Raw genomic sequence first — 24,056 nt, 5'->3', positions numbered from 1 at the left:
CAAAATTTAATCATTTTACCTTGAGAGTAAAGGTCATTCAAAGGTCAAGGTAAAATTCAACTTGCCAGGTACAGTAACCTCATGATAGCATGAAAGTATTTGAAGTTTGAACGCAAAAGCCTTGATACTTTAGAAGTAAAGTGGATCGAAACACAAAATTTAACCATATATTGAAAGTTACTAAGTCAAAAAAGGGCCATAATTCCGTAAAATGACAACCAGAGTTATGCAACTTGTCCTTTTACTGTCCCCTTATGATAGTTTGCGAGTGTTCCAAGTATGAAAGCAATATCTATGATACTTTAGGGGTAAAGTGAATCAAAACACAAAACTTAACCAAATTTTCAATTTTCTAAGTTTAAAGGGCCCATAATTCCGTCCAAATGCCAGTCATAGTTACATATCTTTGCCTGCACAGTCCCCTTATGATAGTTAATAAGTGTTGCAAGTATGAAAGCAATAGCTTTGATACTTAAGGAATAAAATGGACCTAAACACAAAACTTAACCAAAATTTTCTATTTTCTAAGTATAAAAAAGGCACATAATTCTGTCAAAATACACGCCATAGTTATCTAACTTTGCCTGCCCAGTCCCCTCATGATAGTAAGTAAGTGTACCAAGTTTGAATGCAATAGCATTGATACTTTCTGAGAAAAGTGGACCTAAACGCAAAACTTAACCGGACGCCGACGCCAACGCCGACGCCGACGCCAAGGTGATGACAATAGCTCATAATTTAAAAAAAAAATAGATAGAGCTAAAAATGTAGGAGCATCAGTTCCTTCAACTCCATCAATAACAGATTGTCTTGCAAAACGTTTAAGTACAGTTTTACTTTCTCTAATTACTATAGAACTTTTACTCATTTCAATATCACGTTCACTACTTCGCGGCTTCTTATACATGTTTATACTAAGTTTTAGATTAAATATACATAAGCATAAAACCACCCAGTCATATCGCTATTTTTTCATCTATCTAATACTGACAGTTTAAGTAAGAAAAGCATTTTGTATATGAGGACTAAATTTAGCAGATATACAATCACAAATATTTAGTGAGAACATCGTGCAGACAAAGTAAACAGAGATGAGAACAAATACAATCATGACAGCATTCTGATTGAAAACCAAGAATACAAAGTTTAATAATTGAGCAAGTACAGACCTCTTATCCTCCACATAGTACTTTTACCGTTATTGTAAATTATGATCATTTGGGTGTTACCATTTCGTGGGTCATCAACAAATCATACACTGATTTGTTTCTCATATGAACAATTATAACGAAATGACAGGAACATTTTTAACAAGTAAATAGTTATTGTCCTTGATTTTATTTATTGTACATATCTTTATTTTTTTTTGGTCTTTGGTTCTTATATATATTTAAGTAAAAAACGAATTTAAAAATTAGATATTTTAAAGTTATGAAAGTGTTGGTACTATTGATGGTAGAAGCAGATTTAGTAGCACACCTTTAAGAATGACCTAGATTTACTGTTACTACTATGAATACAGTTATTCACGGGAACCACGATAAACTTTAGGAAGTTAACAGTATGTTTATACAAGAGAATATATCCATTAGTTTACAGCAATGGGGATTAACATTTAAAATTCATACTGTATTTAAAAAGCACTAGAATTGTGCAAAAAAAAAACGCCGCGAACCATTTAATGAACTTTTTTGTGTATTTTTCATGTTTTACATTGCAAAAAATATATAGGCAATAGATTGTGGTACAGTGAACCATTTTATAAATGGTAAAATACGTTACAAATTATATAGTATTACAACAGTCGAGTTCGTTACATCTATACAATAGAAAGGCGAACAAAGATTATTACACGTTAAGAATAAACAACTTTTTATTATCATTGTGATAGTCACTATAGTACACAGTGGGCTAAAACGATAAGTACATACCGATTAAAAGGTATACACAAGTACAAAATTCACAGTTTGTAGGATATTCCTTGTCACCGTCTAAACACTCTCTCCCGTCTGAAACTTACTCCGTCGGTTCCGGGCATCACGGATTGTGCCGTTTATATTGTCAAATATGTCGAATTTGACCCTTTACTCGGGGATGGTTTGCCCGAAGACTGCACCATTATAGAACCAGGCGTTTTTTATATCGGGGTGTAGAAGTAGCCTGCTTATAAGTCCCTGATTACGCTTGGTCACATCATCCAAAAGCATGTATCCTTTTATTTTCGGATTACGTTTCTTTATTATTGCTGACTTCGCATTGTTGTTTCTCAATTTGATGATAATCGGTCTAATGGTCCCCTTCTTGGATGGAAGTCGATGTATGGCAATTATGTCATCTGGCTTTAAGTCGACGTCTGCTGTTGTCTTCATGATATTTGAAACTTTTTGAATAAGACTGGCTTCTGATTCATGGGATGTTTTTTCAATGTTTATCATTTTTACGTTGTTCTTTCGCGAGTATTGTTCGTTATTGTTTGCCAGTTTAAGAGCTTCTCTGCTTGTTTTATAATTTTTCTCAATAAGTATTTCTAGCTCATTAATTGCCTTTGTGTTATTGTTCTTTAGATCACAAATTGTTTGCTTCAACTGTTCATTTTCAAATTCTAAGCCTGTTAGTTTTTCATGTAATGTTTGAGTTCTTTTAGCAACTTCGGTTTCAATTTTTTTTGACACTGTTTCTTCTCTTTTACTCATTATCGCTGATATTGTTTTCTGTATTAGATCTTCTATTTCTTCTCGCTTTAACATACTCTTGAGATCTTTCCTCAATTCCCTAAGCCCCTCAGTCATAGCTTCTAACTGTGTGTTGATATTGAACAGTTCATCCGTGCTGGTATTTGTACTGTAACTGGAATCAGCACGTTGCTTCTTGTTAGCTGGTTAAGTCTGAGGCTTTTGTCCTTTATATTTTAATTTGGGTTGCTCAGATTTACCGTTATCACTCATAATGGGGTATTGATATGTTATCACTGTATTGCAGATGTTTAATCCAATCACGAGGAGATTTTAATCTTATTGTTATTTTGTATTGGCCCAATATAACCAGGGACCCTCTAAATGAACAAAAAAGTCCATTTTTCTCCGCCCAGAAAAAACACAATTTCACTAAATATCATTATTTACGTCCACTTCGTGAAGATAATAATCTATTCCATGTATTAAAGACACATTTACATATCGTCTAGTACCAACAATCACTATTTGTGTCACTATTTCCTATATTTAGGAGCAATTTAACCAGGAGCTGTGATCAACAAAACATCACTGCTCAATTATCCCGCCAAAAAAAATATTGACGATATATAATTAAGCATACTTAATTTATTTAGAAAAAAAAGCAAATCAAAAGGCAAACAAACATGCATAGTAAAAAAACCCACTATGAATGGCATTTAACATAATTCTAAACATAATGGGACCGCATATAATTATATGCATGTGTGAGTATTTAAAGTAAGGTAACAGTCATTCAACCAAAGGCAAACCAAACAATCACAAATAGCATGTGTATTAAAAAGCAAAGCTAAATGCGCTCGTATTAATCAGACTATTAGTAAAGAAGCACATACTTACTGTAATACATTTGTATATCGCAATACAGAAATTACAATAATATACCACTCTTATCGCAATAAAGCGTACCAATATCAGAATAAAGCATACTTTAACAAGCGCAAGAATTGTAACAAAACTCTCCGGGCAAGTTAACGCAGTTGCATTTCTTTTGATGAGTATGTTGTACCACTCAATTAATCAAGATCGCACTGCGTCCACGTGTGTTACAAGATAAATTGGTTGATACGTGTATGATCGACCCCGGCTAGTCTTCATCCAGTAGATATGCAGCTCTCTTTCAGGCGGTGTGTTGGTTACCAAGGAAACATTGAGGCCGGATACCGTGCAAACGTCCCACTCGTAAAAGCAATCGTTCTCAAAGTGTTGCGTTATTTTGCAATTTAATGCACCACGTAAAAACTCCACATAAAACGGACCTTAAAAGAAACATTGAATATGCATGTTTAGTAGAAACAAAACTGTGAACATTATTCAAAGTCAGATACAATTGATATTATTGCGAATGGGCTAAAATATAAGTAAATCGTCTGATTTAACCGCGCGTAAGTTATTACCTTGTCCTGTGTTGACAGTTTCTCGCAAAAGATCAACAAACGCCAATCCAACATCTTTTATTAATGGCGAGTTCTTCGTCCTTTTAAAATCGATACAATGTATTCGAAAAAATGTAGTTGCGGCATCAGTCTTGGATTTGGAGTTTACAAACGCATCTGCCAGCTATTAAAACATAACACAAATGATTTAACAACACCTTTATGTATACTTAAACAACTGTACATCGTCATGCATGAACTTTTATTGCTAACAAACCTTATAACAAGGATTTAATTCCATGCCGCAGTTACTGTAATACCATTTCATTGCAAAATAAGACTTTTAACTGACGACTCTAAACTCTAAATTGATCATATATATGTTTTAATATTGAAACAGATTAGTATGTGTGTGTGTAATTATTGCATTTATCTTGTAATAGCAGGGCAGCGTGCGTGTGCGCCTTATTGTTTTTTATTGTTGTTGTTGCATTATACATACTGACACTATGATAGAATTTACACTGACATTTCACGTTCGTTGTACTTTCAATATTTATAAGATAAACAATAATACAAATTGACACGATACAATATACCATGTGTAATAAATCATTTTTATGTATATTAAAGATTATCTAACTAAACACATCGCATTTAAGTCTCGATTGATACTCATTTCTTTTTTTGCAAACGATTTATAATTCTTGAGAGAGTGATGAAAGAACAAGCAATTACTGACGACCGAGATAATTGACCTCAGTGACAAAAGAACAGAGCTGAGGCACGAGAAGTACACCAGCCTCGACACTAGGGCAGAATGCCAGAAAGTGAAAAGGGAGGTTAGAAAAAAGATGACAGATGTCAAAAAGAATTTATTGAGAAGAAATGTATCAACATTTACAATGTGATAACCACACTCAGCAGCTAGAACGCCTACAGCACCTTTAAGGCCCTAACGAAGACCAGTCAGCTCAAGGCCAGATTTAAAGCAGACGCTGACGGAAACCTTTGTATAGAGAGTGTCGCAGTCCTAAAGATGTGTACTGAATTCGGTAGCCACCTATATAACTATCCGCTTCAACCATTCCCTTCTCTCCTTCATGACGAGTCTTGACCAGACGCGGACGACGAAAGTCCGTCCAAAATAAGACAGATGTGGAGGAGACTAAAGTCAGGAAAATCGCCGGGATTGTACAGCGTTACTTTCGAGCTGATTAAGCAGGGAAGAGATGTAACGACTGCAGCAATTTTTGCACTATGCAAAACGACCTGAGGGGAGAAGTTGTAGCCCAATAAGTGGAACCATTTTCTAATCATTCCCATACTGAAAAAAGGAATCCCAAGCTATAAGAGAGTGACCGCACCATCAGTCTCATCGGTAACCCCAGTTAAGTCATGCTACGCATCATCGTCAGTTGAATGGAAAATAAGGTCGAAGACTTCTGGCGGATAAGCAGGCTGGATTCCGAGCTTAGTGGATCACAATTAAACCAAACTACAGAGTGATTATTAAGAAACACATGGAGCAGCAACGTGTTTTTTCCAAAACTTCATCGACTTTAAGATATATTACGTGTGGCATGATGACCTATAGTGTATTATGAGGGGTTTCAACATTGACATAGGGCTGGCGCAATTCATCCAAGAACTCTACGGATCCGCTAGCAGTGCAGTTCTTCTCAACGGATGGAAGGGGGACTTCTCCAGGACATCAGTGGGCGTCGGTCAGTGCTGTCTACTACCCCCCGTCCTATCGACTTCATTGAAAACGCAAGAGACCCTCCAAAAACACCACAGCTCTATATCCATCGTTGGAAGACCCATAACCAACTTGCGATTCGCTTGTGACATTGACTTCGTGGATGGCACCAGCAGTTTTCTCCAAGACATTACTAACATACTCTATGAAAGAACAAGAGTAGGGATGGATAATACAAGTGTGGGCACCACCATGAACGGCAAGAACCAGAAAACAGTCAGCAGCTTCAAGCATTTGGGATCATTCTTGACAGAGGATGGTGCCAGTAACGACGCTGAGGTCAGAATAAGAATTTGCATAGGGACGGCATCATTGGCTAGACTTGGCACGTTATGGACAAGCAGTTTCCCCACCAAAAATAGGCTCTACAATTCCCTTTTAGTCTCCATCGTTCTATACGTATGCGAGACAAGGACGCTTCACGCGGACAATGAACACAATGATGATGAACATAACACACGGACATACAAAGAACACAATGATGACTAACAGAACACACGGGCATGAGGCAATATTTGGTGACATAATACTAGGATGATTTCATAAGAGATCTAACACTCAAGTTCATTACCCAATGTATCAATTAGTTAAAGATATTTTTATTACAAAAAACATGGTTTACTAAAGTAACAAAAGATTAAATTATGCTTTGAAAATCTCACCCTACATCTTTATTGAAGCTTGAATGTGAAAGAGATTGATACGAAGTTATGTAATGTATTTGTAAACTGAACAAATAATATGCTTGTTTTACAAACCTGTTGAACATATTTTAAACAATTTTGTAGAGCGTATCTTATTGCAGCCAACCGCAGTATAAATTTCTTCTCTGTATTCCCAAACAGTAGACGACTAGTATGTTCGTAAAGACACGTGGTTTCCCCGTCGGGCCTTTCATACGCAATGAACCCAGGGATTTTTATGCTATAAAGTATCAATCAATAAGATTTATAATCATCAATTTTGTTGGCGAATAAAAGTATATTTTTTCGGCTATCAAGTACAATTAAAATGCATATCTCTCTTAAAACTTGTGCATATTAAATTAATGATATTATAATCAAAATTCCCTGATACAGATATTACTGAAACTTGTGTATAAAATTAAAAAAAAGTAAAATAAATTGCACACTAGCTGATAACAACGAAATTGGCAAAACTTGTCTGAAAACATTAACCTCAATCATGGATTGATCTCACGACTTATAAAGGATACAGAGAAACATTTATATAAACAACCTGTTACTGAGTTCGGTATTAAGTAACATGTTAACTGTCGTTAAACGAACTAGGTACAATTGTGACGTCAATTTGTAGCCTTAATATAACTTGATTACCCCCCCCCCCCCATCGCCATCCTTCGAGGAAATTGATCCCAGATTATTTTTTTTTATGTTATAATATTACATCACAATTATTTAATATTAAATATTTTGAATGGAATTACAGATTATTTAAGGCCAGAAAATATCCTTTCCCGAGGTTCGGGCCCAGACCCTCTGGAAGCAAAAGTGTGTGCGTGACCATTTTCCAGTATTTATAAGCGAATGATTAACGCAAGTTTATTAATTTACGTTAAACACTATGATGAGCATCTAACATTGTTTTTACTGCAACAGTGCTTTTTGGTTATGTTTGTATACATTTAAAAAAATCTATGGCAATTTGTTTAAAATGCCAATTTTCTGATACGTGCACAAGATACTTTAATACAATATAATTAGAATAACATGACTCAAACTAACGCACGTATTTATGATCCGCTTGGCATCCGTTGTAGGTTTTAAAATGGCATGTTCTTTCAGCTTCTCAAATACATCTATCCCGTGTGCATCTATCATTTGTAAACAGCTATTGGACTCATAGGTCACCTGTCCCATCAATAATTCACACAAATTCTGCAAATATTTAATGATAAAAAACTTAAATTCAAAAGAACAGGGACAACACCAGCAATTTATTAACTTAATACTTTGCACACAATTAAAAGTCCAAACACATTTATGGGTTCATGGCCAATGTTTATGTTATTAAACTAATTGCTGTGGTTAAGATAAAAAAAAACAATCCTTATAAAAGCAGTTTTGAACAAAGCATAGAACACAAACTGGGCAACAACATTTGCCGCTCGATACAAGCCTTTGCTACAATTAACTACAATAAACTCGATTGTCATGGATATTGTTGCCACAATTCATGAATTGTTTAAGATTATACTCATTATCTATTTAGAACAACAGCAGGACATCCACAACATAATATGTTATATCCCCAAGCATATTTTCGAGCACTGATTTATTATAAACACGAGTATTAAGTTATGAAAAAATGTAGTGATGAAATGTAACAAATGAACACATCAAGACATAAATGTTTTACCTTTCCGTTGCTTTTCGGATTACATTGAAACAAAGGGACTATCTGATAGGTGTATTGATCCTCCTTCTTTAATGAAGACTCCATCCAGTACATGTGCAGTTCTCGACCACTGAATAATTCTGTCGTTAATGAAACGTCAAGACCGCGAATTGATTCTACAACTCGGCCGTAAAACTTATTATCCTCAAAGTGTTGAATGATTTTACGGTTTAATACGCCACTCAAAAATTCTACGTGAAAAGGCGCTGAAAAAAAACACTAGTAGAATGAGTAATCTGTTCGGAGTTCGTTTAAATTAAATACTGTTTAAATATGTTATAATGGATGTGACAACTTATTCTTCAATATTTGGATATAAATTGGATTGGATTCACACAAGAGAGGGAATCGTCGAGTTAGTTGAAAATTTAGTTAAATACTGCGGTTTAGTGACACGCTTTCGAGACCATTTTCTGGGTAGAATCAGTATTTGATGTATATGGAGGAGATTTAGAGCACGCTCCCACAATGGTGATCGAAACCTTGACCTTCCGATAGCTAGGCAGACACCTTGTCCCCCACGCCTCGGCGACCATAAGCGGCTGAGCGTCAGCTCTTTCAAGTACGATTGCCAGTTTTGTTTTAGTTATTTTATCGTCCCCTACCGGTGAAACGGGAGGGGACTTATTGTTTGCGCTCCGTGTGTCAGTCTGTCAGTCTGTCAGTCTGTCAGTCTGTCAGTCCGTCACACTTGTCTGGATCCTGCGATAACTTAAAAAAATTTTCTTTTTTTATCAAGAAACTTGAAACATGGACGGATGGCAATATGGAGATTACGCACGTCAATTCATTTTTTTCCTACGTCAAAAAGTGTGGTTGCTACGGCAACAAATGTAAAAAAAATATTATTTTTTACTGACAATGGTGGAGTTTCACCGGTAGGGGACCATATTGCTTGGCAATCTCTTGTTACTTTAATGTCTTAATTGTAGTCTCATTGATTTGTGATAAACATTAGAAATAACATTGATCTTTAAGCGTCATGCTGTATACATATATTCTGTTCTTACCATTTCCTTTGTCCGCGTTCACTGTTTCGTTCAATAATTCGCGAAATGCAACGGACACACAACCTCTATCGTTACTTTGCCAGTTTTTCTTCTTTTCAAAACCAATTTCATGTAATTTAAAAAAGACTTTAGCCGCATCAAAAGGATTGTCATCGCCATTGAATTCGTTGTTCAGCTTAATATAAATACATCAAAATTATTCAAAGAGTATTTTCTTACTAAAAGCCTAAAAGGTGCTACACAAATATTTTGTTTTCAGAAAAAATGTATATGTTAGTTTATTTATAGTTTTAACTTTTGAAATTTAATCTCAATAAATGGCGGAAGAAGTTTAATGAACAAAATTATGCGATTTCGTTAAATGACCATGAAATAGTTTTTACAACATTAAGCCAAAATACAAGATTCTTGTCGATACCTTATCTACATATGTTTCAAAGTTCTTCATCGCATATCGTGCTGCTTCTAGTCTTAAGACGTACATGAGAGCTTGGTTTCCGCATAACATGAGGCTTAACCATTCGTACACGGATGTGTTTTCTTCTCCGGGCTTTGTACATGCCTGATATCCAGGGACATTGATCCTGAAGTACAGTCTACTTTATAACAAAAACAGGGAAATACATGAAGCATAACCATAAAAACTTATTAAAACTTGGAACAGTCATAGAAACGATTGGAGGTTTAAATCTGTTTAATGTAGCTCACTCTGAGCACAAAGGTTATAGCAAAACACGTGTACAATAAACTGTATAACCCAAGAGAATTACAATCAAACTAAACATGTAATAAACATTTAATATTATTAAAATACATGTGCAATTTAATAAGTCTTCGACATTTCACATTTAGATACGAATAATAAAACTAAAATACTTTATCAGGAGACGATTTCTAATTATAATTTCACTCTATTTTCTTCATTTTTTATAGCTGGTGAATTCTTTTATGGTAGCATTTCTGTTTACGTTGTGTTGGTTTTTACATGCAACGCCGGCTGACAAAAAGGCCTGTTAATGTTCAATGCGGAAGAAAACCAGCACTTAAAATGAATCTAATGGTTTGTTTAGCACTGTTCTAGGTGATTTAAAAAGACTTGTTTGATCTAACTCATAGTACAAAACTTATTTCCCTCAATGTTTCTGCATGCATATTCTGTGACTTAAAGTGTTACCAATAGTCGAACAGTGAAGCTCCTTTACACCCAAATCCTTAAAGTGAATCTTTGAGTACTATTCTTTTCTGAGAGAAAAGATAAATAACTAGGGCTGCAAATAGCAGATCATTCGTGATCCTTCGGCTTTTATTGTATAAGAGTGTCATTTGCGACAAAGCAAAACTAATTTCGAAATCATGGAGGATTTACACATTACAAATGCAATTAATAATGGCAATAAGTAAGTTTTCAATCCTTATTGTCTTTCTGAGTTGTATTAAAAATAACGGTAGTGGATCCAGTGTGACTGGAATGTTATTCAGGTAAATTTTGCATAATTTCGCGACCTGTCCAATTGAGTTCCTGCATCATGTAAATTGTAAGGTCTTGAAAGCAGCATCTACTAAGTTTAAATGCTATCTTGTGATGCAAGGAACCTAGGTGTCCAGTGAGAGAATCTTCTGCACAGCAGGAGATCTCGCCAGTGCTCATATGGCTTGCCTGGACCCGAACAATGTTGAAATGCTAATTTTTGTGAAAACAAACATCAAACTGTATGAACAGTGAAAAGCATATGTTAGCAAACAAACTATTAAGTGAATTATTGTTATGGTTTCGTTTTATTTTGACATTGCTACAATGTTAAACAAGAACTTTGTTATGTTTTTTTTGTTAATAAATGCTTAATGTTTTTTAGTCAAATTATTCATGTGCTGACTGAGCTCAGGCCGGGGATTGAACCCAGGACCTCCAGAGTGGTAGTCAGACACTTTTACCACGTCGCTAAAGAGCTAGCCCAACAGCAAGGCTGTTGGAAGTGACCTTACTTTTTACAACACTCCAACCCCTTTTAATGATTCAAGGCCCAGACACGCCCACTAGAGCATGTCTTGCTACCGCATGGCCCTACCAGAAACCATTAAACAGCTCAGTCCGACTGCCGCATTCACAGTACCTTTTTACCTCGTCGCCATTAATGTGCAAATACTGAGCTCAGGCCGGGGATTGAACCCACGACCTCCAGAGTGGTAGTCAGACACTTTAACCACGTCGCTAAAGAGCTAGCCCAACAGCAAGGCTGTTGGAAGTGACCTTACTTTTTACTACACTATACTTCTAAAACCATTGATTTCTTTAATTCAGACAGAAACTTCTGATTTTCTCTTATATGAGGGATCCGGATCCGAAAAACTGTAAGAAACCATATTTGGATTCGGATTCGGATTCAAACAATTTTTTTGGATTCGTTGCAGCCCTATAAATAACACAAAAGTAACACTGTTGAATTTATTTGCGTTTTTTTGTTTGTTTGACCCTATTTTATTCGGCATTGGTGCTACATTTTGTGTTTTCATTGTCCTTTATACAAGCTGCTTTTGACGACGGGCTTGCGATGACATGTATTTTAGTCGTTTACTATTTACTCAACTACAAACACATTAAAATCAGTGTGTGTATACACAAAAAAGAACATTGATCATACATGTGCATTTCAATGTGCCGTCACAAAAAAGCATAATAGAGAATTCATTTCAAACAGTTAAATTCTTACGTCCTAATGATTTGACCCGGTTTTATAAACTCCATTCGTTTTAGGTTGTCAAACATAGCTTTTTGAGATTGGTCCAGTTCTTCAAAGCAGCTTCTCCACTTGTAAGGTTCCTGTTCTTTGATGTTTTCTAACAGAGTCTTGACCATGCCCTGCAATAATATAACAACATAAATTACTTCAAATGCGTTAATATTATTTCAAATATTATTTATTGATTAATGTATTGATTAGTTTAATAAGATATTGACTTAAAGTGGCCTGTGCACAGATTTTGGTATGTTTTGAAGTTTGTCATTAATGCTTTATATTGATAAATAAAAACATTTCTTAAAATCTTAAAAGCTCCAGTAAAAAATCAAAAATAGCATACAAAAAGTAACTATCAACAAGGCTCGAACCACTGACCCCTCACCCCTGGAGTAAAAAATCTACCATTTAGACCTCTCGGTCATCCGTGCTCATACAATGATGGATGTATTTTATACTTTATAAAATCAATACTTGTAGTTTCACAAAATATAACGACTACAACAGACAACAGAACTCTCCAAATTGTTCATTCGTTTCGCGTTGCAACGCTTTATAATATTCAGGTTTTAAAATCGTCAAAAGATGCATATAATGGCTATTTTAGAACATGAACAATGTTCAGTATTACTGTTTCCTCACAAATATCATTACTAAAACGAAAATTTGCGAATCTGAAACATTTTTTTTATTTTGTCCATTTACCAAAACGTGAAAAGGCCCCTTTAAAAATTGAGACACGTTATACAAATTCACATACACTGCAAATGGACATGTCTATATCCATGTATATTCCGTGTTAAATCTCGTAATATTTTCAATAAAATGCTGTTCTGACAGTTACTGTAACCTATTTTTATGATAAAAATTCTTACTTGATTTTGTATTTTGGTAATATGAGTTTTCTTTTCAATGTTTGTGTCATCACTTTTAAACGCAAGTTTAACACAATATCTATGTGGATAGTTAGCTGACTTCATCCAAACTATATGCAGTTCTCGTGTACGTGACGGGCTGGATTCCAAAGCCATTTCGAAGCCCGCTGTTGTCCGTACGTTTCGATCATGGTAATAATTGTTCTCGAAGTGTTGTACAAGGTTACAATCCAAAATGTCACTAAGTAATGTCGCGTGAAATGGGCCTGCGATTGCATAATGGAAAGGCGTTGACATATGTGTTGGTAATTTTATGTCAGAATGTATTGCAATATTAAAAAATATCAAAAGTACCTGTAATTCCAGTAACTGCAAGTTGATGAAATAAATTGTCAAGCGCTATAGATACACTTTCCTCAGTTAAGGTGAAATCGTTGAAATATATGCCGTGCAATTCGAAGAATATACGGGCCTCAATCAATGGAGTTATGGACAGATTAAATTCTTTTAACAGCTGAAATATAAAAAACCACATGCACATAAGGAAGTCGCATATACTGCGTAGGTTGCTTTTATTTTAATAGATCTACTTACACAAAAAGATTCAATTCTAAGAAACAAAATTAATAAATACAACATGTATTTATGTCGACATTTTCTAATATTTTGGAATTTTGTGGGATTTAGAACACTCACAGCATGTCAGTAAGCAATGTGTCATTAATTAAATTGCTATATAAATAGCTACCACAGTCAAAATATATATTTTCAGAACATTTTATGAACATAAGTTTTATTTTTTAACATTTCATCCTATATCAACAAGTGATCGCATTACCGCTTTAAGATATGTATCAAAATGCTGTATTCCATATCGTGCAGCTGCCAATTGAAGAGTGCCCTTCAAATTGTCGTTTCCACACAGCAGATGACTTATCAGTAGGTAAAGATCCGCTGTTTTCTCTCCAGGAATCCCGTACATCTTAAACCCAGGAATATCTATCCTGTAATAATAATATTACGTGAAATATCCGTTTATGATCCGTCTAATACAATATGTACTCTACTCGCTACCACAAAGATAATGTTATGTTTGTAGAACTCCGTTCATATGCAAAATAGGCGTAATTTCTTCGAAATACATCGACGAATTACAGAAACAAACAAATCAATAATTTAATTAACATGTGTCATTTTAGACTATGTCGCATTGTCGAAATATTTATGAACATCCCCCCCCCCACACACAGACCAAAAAAGGCAAGTTTCGTAATCTAAAGTGAGGTATACTATTCTCGTTTAGAAATTCTACGTTTAAATTCGGACACTATTCAGCACATTTGTTTAAGTTGTCGTAATTCGCTTCATTTTTCAAATGGAAAACATCATTTTAGAGATTCACAACGTAATATAAAAGGACAAATTCGTTTTACAAACAAACAGGCAGACATAGAGACAGAAGAGGCAGACGGACTGACGACGATGGTCAACCAAGTAACCAGACCGCGTCCATCTCCGTCTAATTCGTTGCGGGTGGTATGCAACATATCTATTTAATTATGATTTTACACAGATGCACCTACGAATGAATTGTTTCACAGTCTGTCAGTTCCATAACGCCCTTCACTTGTAGTTGGTCAAGCATAAAGCCTTCATCGAAAGTAAAGCCTTTATTTTTCTTTAAACTTGCGTAGGCCTGCTTACACCGATCCTGAAATGTCCACCATGTTTAAATTAATTATAAAGTCGCAGCTGGTCAAACCATACAACATTTATAAATGTAAGAAATTGATTGAGATTATATTACATCAGATATTAAAACTAGGACGAAAAAAAGCGAGGTGCATGTAGAACAAGCAAGCTCATTGCGGTAAAATTTTAAAGGATTCACTATAGATCAAGCTATAATAACTATGCCGTTCCTCTACCGCTGTGATTTAAACTTCTAAGGATTGGAAACCGAAAGTCTGCGGTATGCAATACATATAAGCAATTTCAAAAAACTGTTTCTTCATAAATATTTTTTTCCAGATTAAGTATTGTATTACTTACAAGCATTAATATGATTTGTCTTATTTAACGGCTTATGGATACATATAATGCCGCACAGACTTCAAAATATAGAATTATTTCTAAATAAATGTTAACAAGTGAACATTAAGTATGTATACACATTTACAAAATAAACATGAAAAATGTCCTTAATCATTTAAATTAAATATTTTCCTTCCTGCCAAAAATCATGTTAAATAATTATTCCACTTAACAACGTAATGATGATGATTATTATGAGTGTTAACAAAAAATTCACCACATGACCTGCATGTTTCGTCACTTAAAAAGAAGAATTCTTTCGGATATGACGTTTTCCAATCTCGCGCTTTTGCACTCGCCCAATGTTTTTTTTTTTTTTACAGGAAACACACTTGTAAAGATGGAAGGAATTCGGCACCAACAGCAAATAGGCATACACGTTAGCTTATTCTATCTATTAAGGGTAATTTATTTTAGAACGAATTTTACAATGAGGGTAAGTTAACTTTAGTCACATTGTGATAGTAAGCTATGTTACTTCAGCTAGCACTCAGACAAAAAAAACGAAAAAAAACTCTGTAAACATTTGGTTATTTCATAGCAATAATGCTGAAAATAAATTCACACTCGATTTTGCTACATTCATAAATATGTTCGGACATAATTTCTGTTATATTTACTTTGTATTCAGATTACAAAACTGTGTTATAAAATCGTATTTCTTTAATAATTGGGTTTTATTAAAATCTTTTTATGTCAATATCAATTGTAAAAAACGTTGGTGAACTAAGTTATTGTAACTTGTGAAACATATGTAACGAAAAATAAATCTGATGATTTTATTAAAAATGGACTATTGTTTGAAAAACTGAAAAATGCTACGTATGATTATATCCAACCGGGTTTACGCACCGTTATTAAAACATTTAATTGTTTGGAAAAGCAGTACCAACAACCGTGCTTAAGTCAACATTGTTTATTTAAAGGTATCGGAACTTAACCTTATTTAAGATGGTCATCTTTAATACACAAAACTTTAAATTGATTTAATTCTGTAATACTTACCTGGGGTGTATAATTTCGTGTTTGCGATTTTGAAGGTCTCTTGGATGCAGCCGTCGTATCCGTTTGGGCTTGAAAAAGGTTTACAAATCTCAAGACTTATAATGTATTGTAGCAGAAATAGCTAAGTAAGTGTACAGATTTATGTACAACATATAGTTTGTAATAATATGTGTTAAGTTGCATCTGTTTTATGGTATTTCTGTATTTGCATTCATTCAAGTGGTTAACTTCCATATTATCAGATAATCATTTTAACGTTCGTTGTAGCTAAGATGTTTTTTTCTAAAAGAGTTAAACAGGAATACACATTTGCTTGATCAATTACTAAACAATATCGTTCTGAGGAAAGACATGATTGTTCAAAGTATTTACTTGTACTATCGTAGTGCTAAATTATTATTTATGCTTATCGCAGAAATGAACTTCCTGTGATTGTGCTTGCAATTTCAAGGAAAAAAGCTCACGTGGTTCAATAGAGTCCGATTTGGAAGTTTGCGATTTCACGTTGGTTTTATCGGTCGGGCCCGCTGAAACTTTACCAATCTGTGGAGCTAAGCGGAAAGAAATACAATGTTCATTAGTGTTTAATCGAATGGCGTTCGACATCAAAAGTAAATATTTCATGTTAATGGCATATTTTAGTTTGAACAGTTTAATATATTTTGTAATATTTTTTCTAGCACAGTAATGAGCTTACAGTTTAGTACTTTCATTCTTAAATATGCTTTCGAACAAAAAAGTATTAAAAATGTGTTACATATATGCCCTCAATTACTAATTATTACTAATTACAACTGCAAAGAAAAAAACACATTTTAAATTAACCGATTTTCTATACCTGTATGATTTAATTAAATTAGTATACTATGTGATCTGGTTATCGTTAAGCTCCTATTATATACGTTGCTTTAATACATTACTATATTTGTAGAGTCTTAATTTTTGCTGCTTTTCCATTTTAAGGTGTATAAATAGATACATTTGTCCCGATATTAACAATTACAATTAATATCAATTATACATGGTGCCAACATTTAACGTTTATAATATAGCATCGGTTAACTATTCTGTATACAATCATTACTCTGAAATAAAGAAAGAACATTAAATAGTTGCATATAACCGATCATTTATTTGAATGGTGTCCTTTTGAGTAATATCATGTATACACAAATAAATTATTTATTCTCATTTCCACAGACAATTCTATATCTTAAATGATTTTAAGTTGATGGAATTGAATGCACATATTCGGACAAACATACGACCTAATCAAACTAAACGTTTTGTATTGCGCCTTTTTCGCGGCGTTTTACTTCATTCTAATCTTGTAAAAGTTTAAAGTTTGTGGTCATCCAAATTACCTTAATATTTAAAACCTAAAACAAACTAAAATCAACGGAACAAAAATCAATATTAAACGGGTAAAAGTAATTATTGGACTATTGAATTTGCAACGTGTTCGGTGTTAACATGCACACAAATTCCGCCGGTAAATACATGTTATGTTTTATGCACATCTCTTACGAAAAATTCTTACATGTCTAAGTTTGAAGCAGTACTAATCGTCAGTAGAGTGGTCGAATTGATGTTCTAAATGTACAGGTTTAAAAAGGACGAAATAAAATAAGCAATAAACAACTAAAAAATGAGACGGCAGCAGGCAAGAAAATGAATTCATGAGGGAACATATTATGGGTGCGCATTATCAACATATAATTCTGCTGCAAATGCAAATTCGTATGGTCCAATAACAGTTTGATATATATTACAACCCCTCTATCAAAAAATAGCTATTAACACAAAAATGCAGGTAGTCTTCCACATTCTACCAATGCAATACAGGTGTTAGTGTTTTTATTTAACTTCACATATTTGTTACAAAACAGATTATGAACAGATTCTATTTTTTGCTTTAATTCAAAGCCCCAGACCTGAGAGCCATAAAACAATATTGGTGTTATCATCGAGTCGAATATTTTAAACACATGAATTGGGGTTAAGTAACCATATGATTTTTTATACGAATATATTGAAAAAAAAAGCTTTCTGTGCTTGCATGGCTAACTTATTAAGAGCTACTGACCATGATAAGGAAGGGGTAAACATGATATGTCTGTACATTATATCCTGAATGAATAAATTAACATAGCCATACAAGAAGCACCATTGAAGTATATTTTTCAAGATCCATTATTATATCTATCTAGTCAATAATTTATTCAACAAAGTCTGACTAAAATGTTAACAAAACATTTAATTCATTTTCAAGTGCAATTAGCTTATCATTCCGTACTTAATCTACAATAGGGTTCGGAAAATGCTGAATGACGAGAACTTTGTACAATTGCCTTAAAGGGATTAACCTACAACTAAAATCCCGAACATGTGGTACTCAAGTTAAAAAATGTCGGTCTAAATGACTAGTTAAATGAACACAAAATATAAATAGTGCATCAGTAGAGACATGATTTTTAAAAAGGATCTCACTCTTGCAAATTCAATCACATTGTAAATATTTTTTGTGTTGCAATTTCTGAACACAATGCAGGTATGCTTTACTGATTATCTTATTAATTTTGTTGATATATGAAAAAAATAACTTAACAGTTCAAAAAACCTATAAAGGACGTTCGAAACGTTAAAATAAAATAAAGTATTTGATTCTGGTTGTTTTATTCAATTCCAAGTTGCTGAATTTTTTTATCTCCCAGATGTTCTCCAGTAAATGCATGTAGCGAATATTCAAACATAAGCGTTTGGCAAAAAAAAGATGAGTTAAAGGTACTAAAATACTCGTGGAAAGAGTTCGGTGTAGAAGCAAATAAGGACATGTTTTTAAATTATATGAGTTTATTACTAATCCAAATGTTGGCTTACTTTGCGCTTCTAAAAGTCTAATTGAGGTTGGCATAGACGTGACGATCGCGATCTTAGTCTTGGTGTCCACAGACCTGCCGCTCGCGATCTTTGTCTCGGTGTCAACAGACCTTCCGCTCGCGATCGTTGTCTCGTTGTCAATAGACTTGCCGCTTCCGATCTGTGTCTTGGTGTCAACAGACAAGCCGCTCCCGATCTTTGTCTCTGTGTTCACAGACTTGACGCTCCCGATCTTTGTCTCGGTGTCCACAGACTTGCCGCTAGTGATCTTAGTCTCGGTGTCCACAGACTTGCCGCTCCCAATCTTTGTCTCGATGTCCACAGACTTTCCGCCCCCGATCTTTGTCCCTGTGTCCACAGACTTGCCGCTCGCGATCTTTGTCTCGGTGTCCACAGACTTGCCGCTCGCGATCTTTGTCTCGGTGTCAGTATCTTGGAAACCTATACAATATATTCATTGTGTATATTATATAAGTCATGTGAAGGTAATCGGTTATAAAAAAAGACCGTTAAAACGACATACCTTTGTTATCTGCCGAGGGTATGGTAGAATGTAAGGCCAAACCTTTTTAGCCGTTATACATTCCCATATCACTTTAGTTTCCGTCTTGTGACAGTGGTCAGCAGATCTTCCTGGGGTCCGATGGCTTTCTTAACTCTGTTTCGGACTTTCACGTTCGTGACGTGATCTTTGTAGGAGATGCCAGGAGTCTTCGTAAGTATCTCATTTTCATGGTCTGTATCCATTTCTTCAAGTCCACTGTAAGTACCCATGACTCGCAGTCGTACACAACTATGACATGACTAAGGCTTGCATCAGTCTGCATTTAAATGGTCCTTCCAGATGGTTTTAAGGTTTGTGAGCGCTGCTGTGATTTGTGCGATGCAGGCTTGGATCCTGCTTCTGTGACAGTTGCTCCAATGTATTTGAAGCTGTCGACAGTTTCTAGGTTTTCGTCACAGACCCTGATGTTAGTGCTGATGCCGTTGATGTTGTTAGTCATCAGTTTGGTATTTTCCGCAAAGGTTTTGGAGGTTTTTCCAATCGCTCTACTAGGTTATGTAATTCCTTTTCGCTTCCGACTGCCATTTATGTCATCGGCAAAACGTAAGTTTGTGATTGATTTGCCGCCAATGCTGACTGTCCCCTCGTGATCTTCCAAGGCGCAAGTGATGATTCTCTTCAGGAATATGTTCACAAGGGTGGGAGAGCGCAAAAAGTCTTTTTTCACTACGACTGTGGTTTTGAACCATCCTACTTTGCTGCTGTTGAAGCAGAAAGCACAAGTGGTTTTGACATAGAGGTATTCGATGACTCGGGTCAGGTTGGCGTTGATGTTGTACAGACTCATGCTAGCCCAAAATGTTGCATGCATTACCCTGTCAAACGCCATCGTATACTCAATAAGACGTGTTGTGTTGTAGGATACCTCTCGCACAGTATCCTGAAGTTTAATACCTGCTCTGTTGTTCTGCGTCCTTTGAAGACTGTGTGCTGTTCAGCGATGATCTTCTCCGCTTGCGGCGTCAATTCTTTCAGCAATTTTTCAAAACTTTCAATAATTACTTTGCTCTTGTGATTGCGTCCACGGAGTGGTTCATTACCCTTTCTGCCAGATCGTGTTGTTGCAGTTAGTCAGTAAGGCGCTGGTCACCTCTCTCATACCCGCCCCTCGCCTGCACCAACTCTCCCAGGATTTTGTTCACTCCTGTTGACTTCCCCTTCTTCAGCGCTCTGATTGCTGCTTCAACTTCTTCACGAAGGATGAGGTTCTGTAGTTGTACAGTTCTGAGCAGTATGCCTTGTTCCTCGATCAGACATTTGTCATTTTTGTCCTTGATTGTGGTGGTTCGCCCTTGTTTTATGCTGGGGAGATCTGTCACAAGCTGGTAAGCTTTCTTGCTGTTGTTGTATATTAACAAGAAAATGAAAACGTTTAAATACAATAGGCATACATACAAACCTTGAGTGTTATGGGTTGTAGCTTTAGTTGTCACGGCTGAACATGCTACAGTTACGTTCTCCAATATGCGAGCAGCTGCAAAGAAATAAACAGTTTAGACGTTGATTAACTAACTATATAATTTATATGTAGAGTCTTGGTTTTTGCTGCTTTTCCATTTTTAGGTGTACAAATAGATAAATGTTTCCCGATATTAACAAATACAATTAGTATACGATATGATTTATAATGTTTAATTACCTATCGCTAATATATGGTACCAACATTAAACGACTATAATATAGCATTGGTTAACTATTCAGTATAGTATCATTACTCTGAAATAAAGCAAGAACATTTATGCTTTATGCAGGACAAAGCTTTTGCACATCTCTTACGTACACTTCTTACGTGTCTTAGTTTGAAGTAGTACTAATCGTCTATTTTTCAATAGAAGCATCCAACAGTGAGAAAAGCGCTTATTTTTGCATTTTCTAATCAAAGCCCACATAAAAATAGTTCTTCTCTAAAAGAAAAAGATCTGACTAAATCCCGTTCAAAAATATGTTCTTTACAATTTAATTCATGAGGGAACATATTATCGGGTGCGCATTATCAATACACTTACTTTAATAAAACTACTGCAAATATAAATTCGTATAGTTCAATAACAGCTTGATATTTATTTCAATCCGTTAAAAAAAACAGTAGATAATATATTATGCTATACTGGATATATGCAACCGCAGGCTGGAAAATTATCGCCATAATGGAGATCCTTAACATCAGATTGGAAACACAAGACGACGATTGATACAGGGATTATCCGATCTCGGCTTAAACATAGATATTAACAAAAAATGCGTTTTTGATCATCGGATGTGCTCTTTGCGCTGTAAGGTTTCTCGGCGATTATTATAAAACTGCAGAATACTGTACAGAGAAATTAAACTATTACGCACCCCCATTATTTCACATATATAATATAGTCATTTCAATATCTTTTACCTTAACAACGCAAGTATGAACCACTCTTTAAGGGAACTGCGTACCTTTGATTGGAGGTGACAATATGGACCTGGGGGTAAGTCTTTTATACCGCTTTCATGCAAGTGTTTGTTTATTATATATTGTTTAACCCAAAGTTATGATATCAAACGACATATTTCAAAACTAATCCATAAAATCACATTTTAAACAATATTTATTAATCGTTCAAGTTAATTTGCATACATTTTCTTACTATTAAAACTATTATGTTCTTACGAACGTCTCACAATTAATACATTAAAAAAACGTTATTGATGTTAACTATGCCTGTACATTAAATCCAGAATGAATAAAAAACATAACCTTACAAAAAACCAAATCGAAGTATATATTTCAAGATCCATTATTTTTCAATCTAGCGTATTCTTTATTCAACAACGTCTAACTAAATATCTGAATTGAATTGAACTTTTAATTCATTTTCAAATGCAATAAGCTTATCATTCCGTACTTTATCTGTCATAAGGACCGAAAAAAGCCGAATGACGAGATTATCGTACATTTGCCTAAAATAGATTTACCTAGAACTGAAGTCACGAAAAATAGTACTTTAGTTAAGTTAGTGCAAAGTTTAATGAACACAATCTATTAAAAGTGTATCACTAGAGACATGATTTTAATAACGGATTCGACTCAATAACATTTATAAATATTGTTTGTGTAGCCATTTCTGAACACGATGCACGTTTACTGATTGTCATATTACTTACATTGATTTACGAAAAGAGGACTGGTTTTATAATTCAAATTTCAAGTTGCCGAAAAAAATATATAAAGTTGCAAAAATAATATGTTATTGCGCCCGCATGTTCTCCAGAAAATGTAGCGAATATTTAAAATTATGCGTTTGGCAAAAAATAGATAAGTTAAAATTAAATTAAAAACTCGTGGACAGATTTCGGTGTAGAAGCAAACGAGGGCATGGTTTATAATTCATTTGTTTTGATTACAAATCCAACTGTTGGCTTACTTTGCGCTTCTCTAGGTCTATGCGAGGTTGGTACAGACATGCCGCTTGCGATCTTTTCCTCGGTGTCCACATACTTGCCGCTCGCGATCTTTGTCTCGGTGTCCACAGACTTTCCGCTCGCGATCTTTGTATCGGTGTCCACAGACTTGCCGCTCGCGATCTTTGTCTTGGTGATCACAGACTTGCCGCTCGCGAATTTTTTCTCGTTGTCCACAGACTTTCCGCGCGCGATCTTTGTCTCGGTGTCCACAGACTTGCCCCTCGCGATCTTTGTCTCGGTGTCCACAGACTTTCCGCTCGCGATCTTTGTCTCGGTGTCCACAGACTTGCCGATCGCGATCTTTGTCTCGGTGTCCACAGACTTGCCGCTTGCGATCTTTGTCTCGGTGTCCACAGACTTGCCGCTCGCGAGTTTTGTCTCGGTGTCCACTGACATGCCGCTTGCGATCTTTGTCTCAGTGTCAATTTCTTGGACACCTACAACATATGTTCATCGTGTAGATTATATTAGTCATGTGAGGGTGATCGGTTTTTTGAAATTATGTTAAAACGACATACCTTTGCCAAAATGATCAGTCACAATGCCCAACTTATCTGCAGGGGATATGGTAGAATGTAAGGCCAAATCTTCTTGCTTTTCCTCGTCCGGCTCAATTATTTGCAACGGTATCTCTTCTGAAACGTGAATTTGTTAAATACAATAATAATGGACAACAACTACAATGAAAATTGCCTATATAATAAATTAATTGAAATAAGTTGATTCAAAATTTCATTTTGTCTTACTGTAGATCATATTTAAATGATTGTTTGTGCATGCCTGGGCTGAACTAGTTCCTTAGTGTCTAAATTCTGGTTTAAATTCATTCATTCTTAATGTAAACTGAAACTGTAAAGAATTGTAGGATTGTTTGAATTCGATTACATAATTCTTTATTTTACGTTACCACGAAATCCTTATAGATCAAATTAATGTAGGCAGTTATTGATGTACTCTATTGTACATTTAACTTGCGTTAAACGCCGTACTGCTTTCCCCGGAAAACTTAACACCAAGTGTACACATTAACCTGTCGAAGAATAAATTGCCGAATTAATTACTTTGATAACAGTAAATGATTTAACCATTAATATGAAAAGTGTTTATGCATCAAGATAATATCATATTTAATCTGAATACATTAAATATTGACACTGCAATTACCT

The 24,056-nt window shown here is 35.0% G+C and overlaps 1 protein-coding gene across 1 annotated transcript; it reads right to left on the bottom strand.

Moving 5' to 3' along the window:
- Positions 1-1,414: 1,414 nt before the first annotated feature.
- Positions 1,415-23,646, bottom strand: LOC127840661 (uncharacterized). Its single transcript, XM_052369074.1, has 19 exons — positions 23,637-23,646; positions 23,409-23,525; positions 22,851-23,327; positions 20,852-20,926; positions 18,888-19,328; positions 16,472-16,558; positions 16,008-16,075; positions 14,492-14,619; positions 13,747-13,912; positions 13,263-13,422; positions 12,909-13,174; positions 12,007-12,155; positions 9,717-9,882; positions 9,299-9,473; positions 8,250-8,494; positions 7,620-7,768; positions 6,629-6,794; positions 4,130-4,292; positions 1,415-3,991 (listed from the first exon to the last, which is right to left on the bottom strand). The coding sequence occupies exons 1-19, from the start codon at positions 23,644-23,646 to the stop codon at positions 3,753-3,755; spliced, it is 3,447 nt and encodes a 1,148-aa protein (XP_052225034.1). The 3' UTR covers positions 1,415-3,752.
- Positions 23,647-24,056: the final 410 nt, after the last annotated feature.

The sequence above is a fragment of the Dreissena polymorpha genome, chromosome 8 (genome assembly GCF_020536995.1).
Source record: "Dreissena polymorpha isolate Duluth1 chromosome 8, UMN_Dpol_1.0, whole genome shotgun sequence".
Classification (NCBI taxonomy): domain Eukaryota; kingdom Metazoa; phylum Mollusca; class Bivalvia; order Myida; family Dreissenidae; genus Dreissena; species Dreissena polymorpha.
The sequence above is the reverse complement of the archived record's forward strand: the minus strand, read 5'-3'. Positions and strand labels throughout refer to the sequence as shown.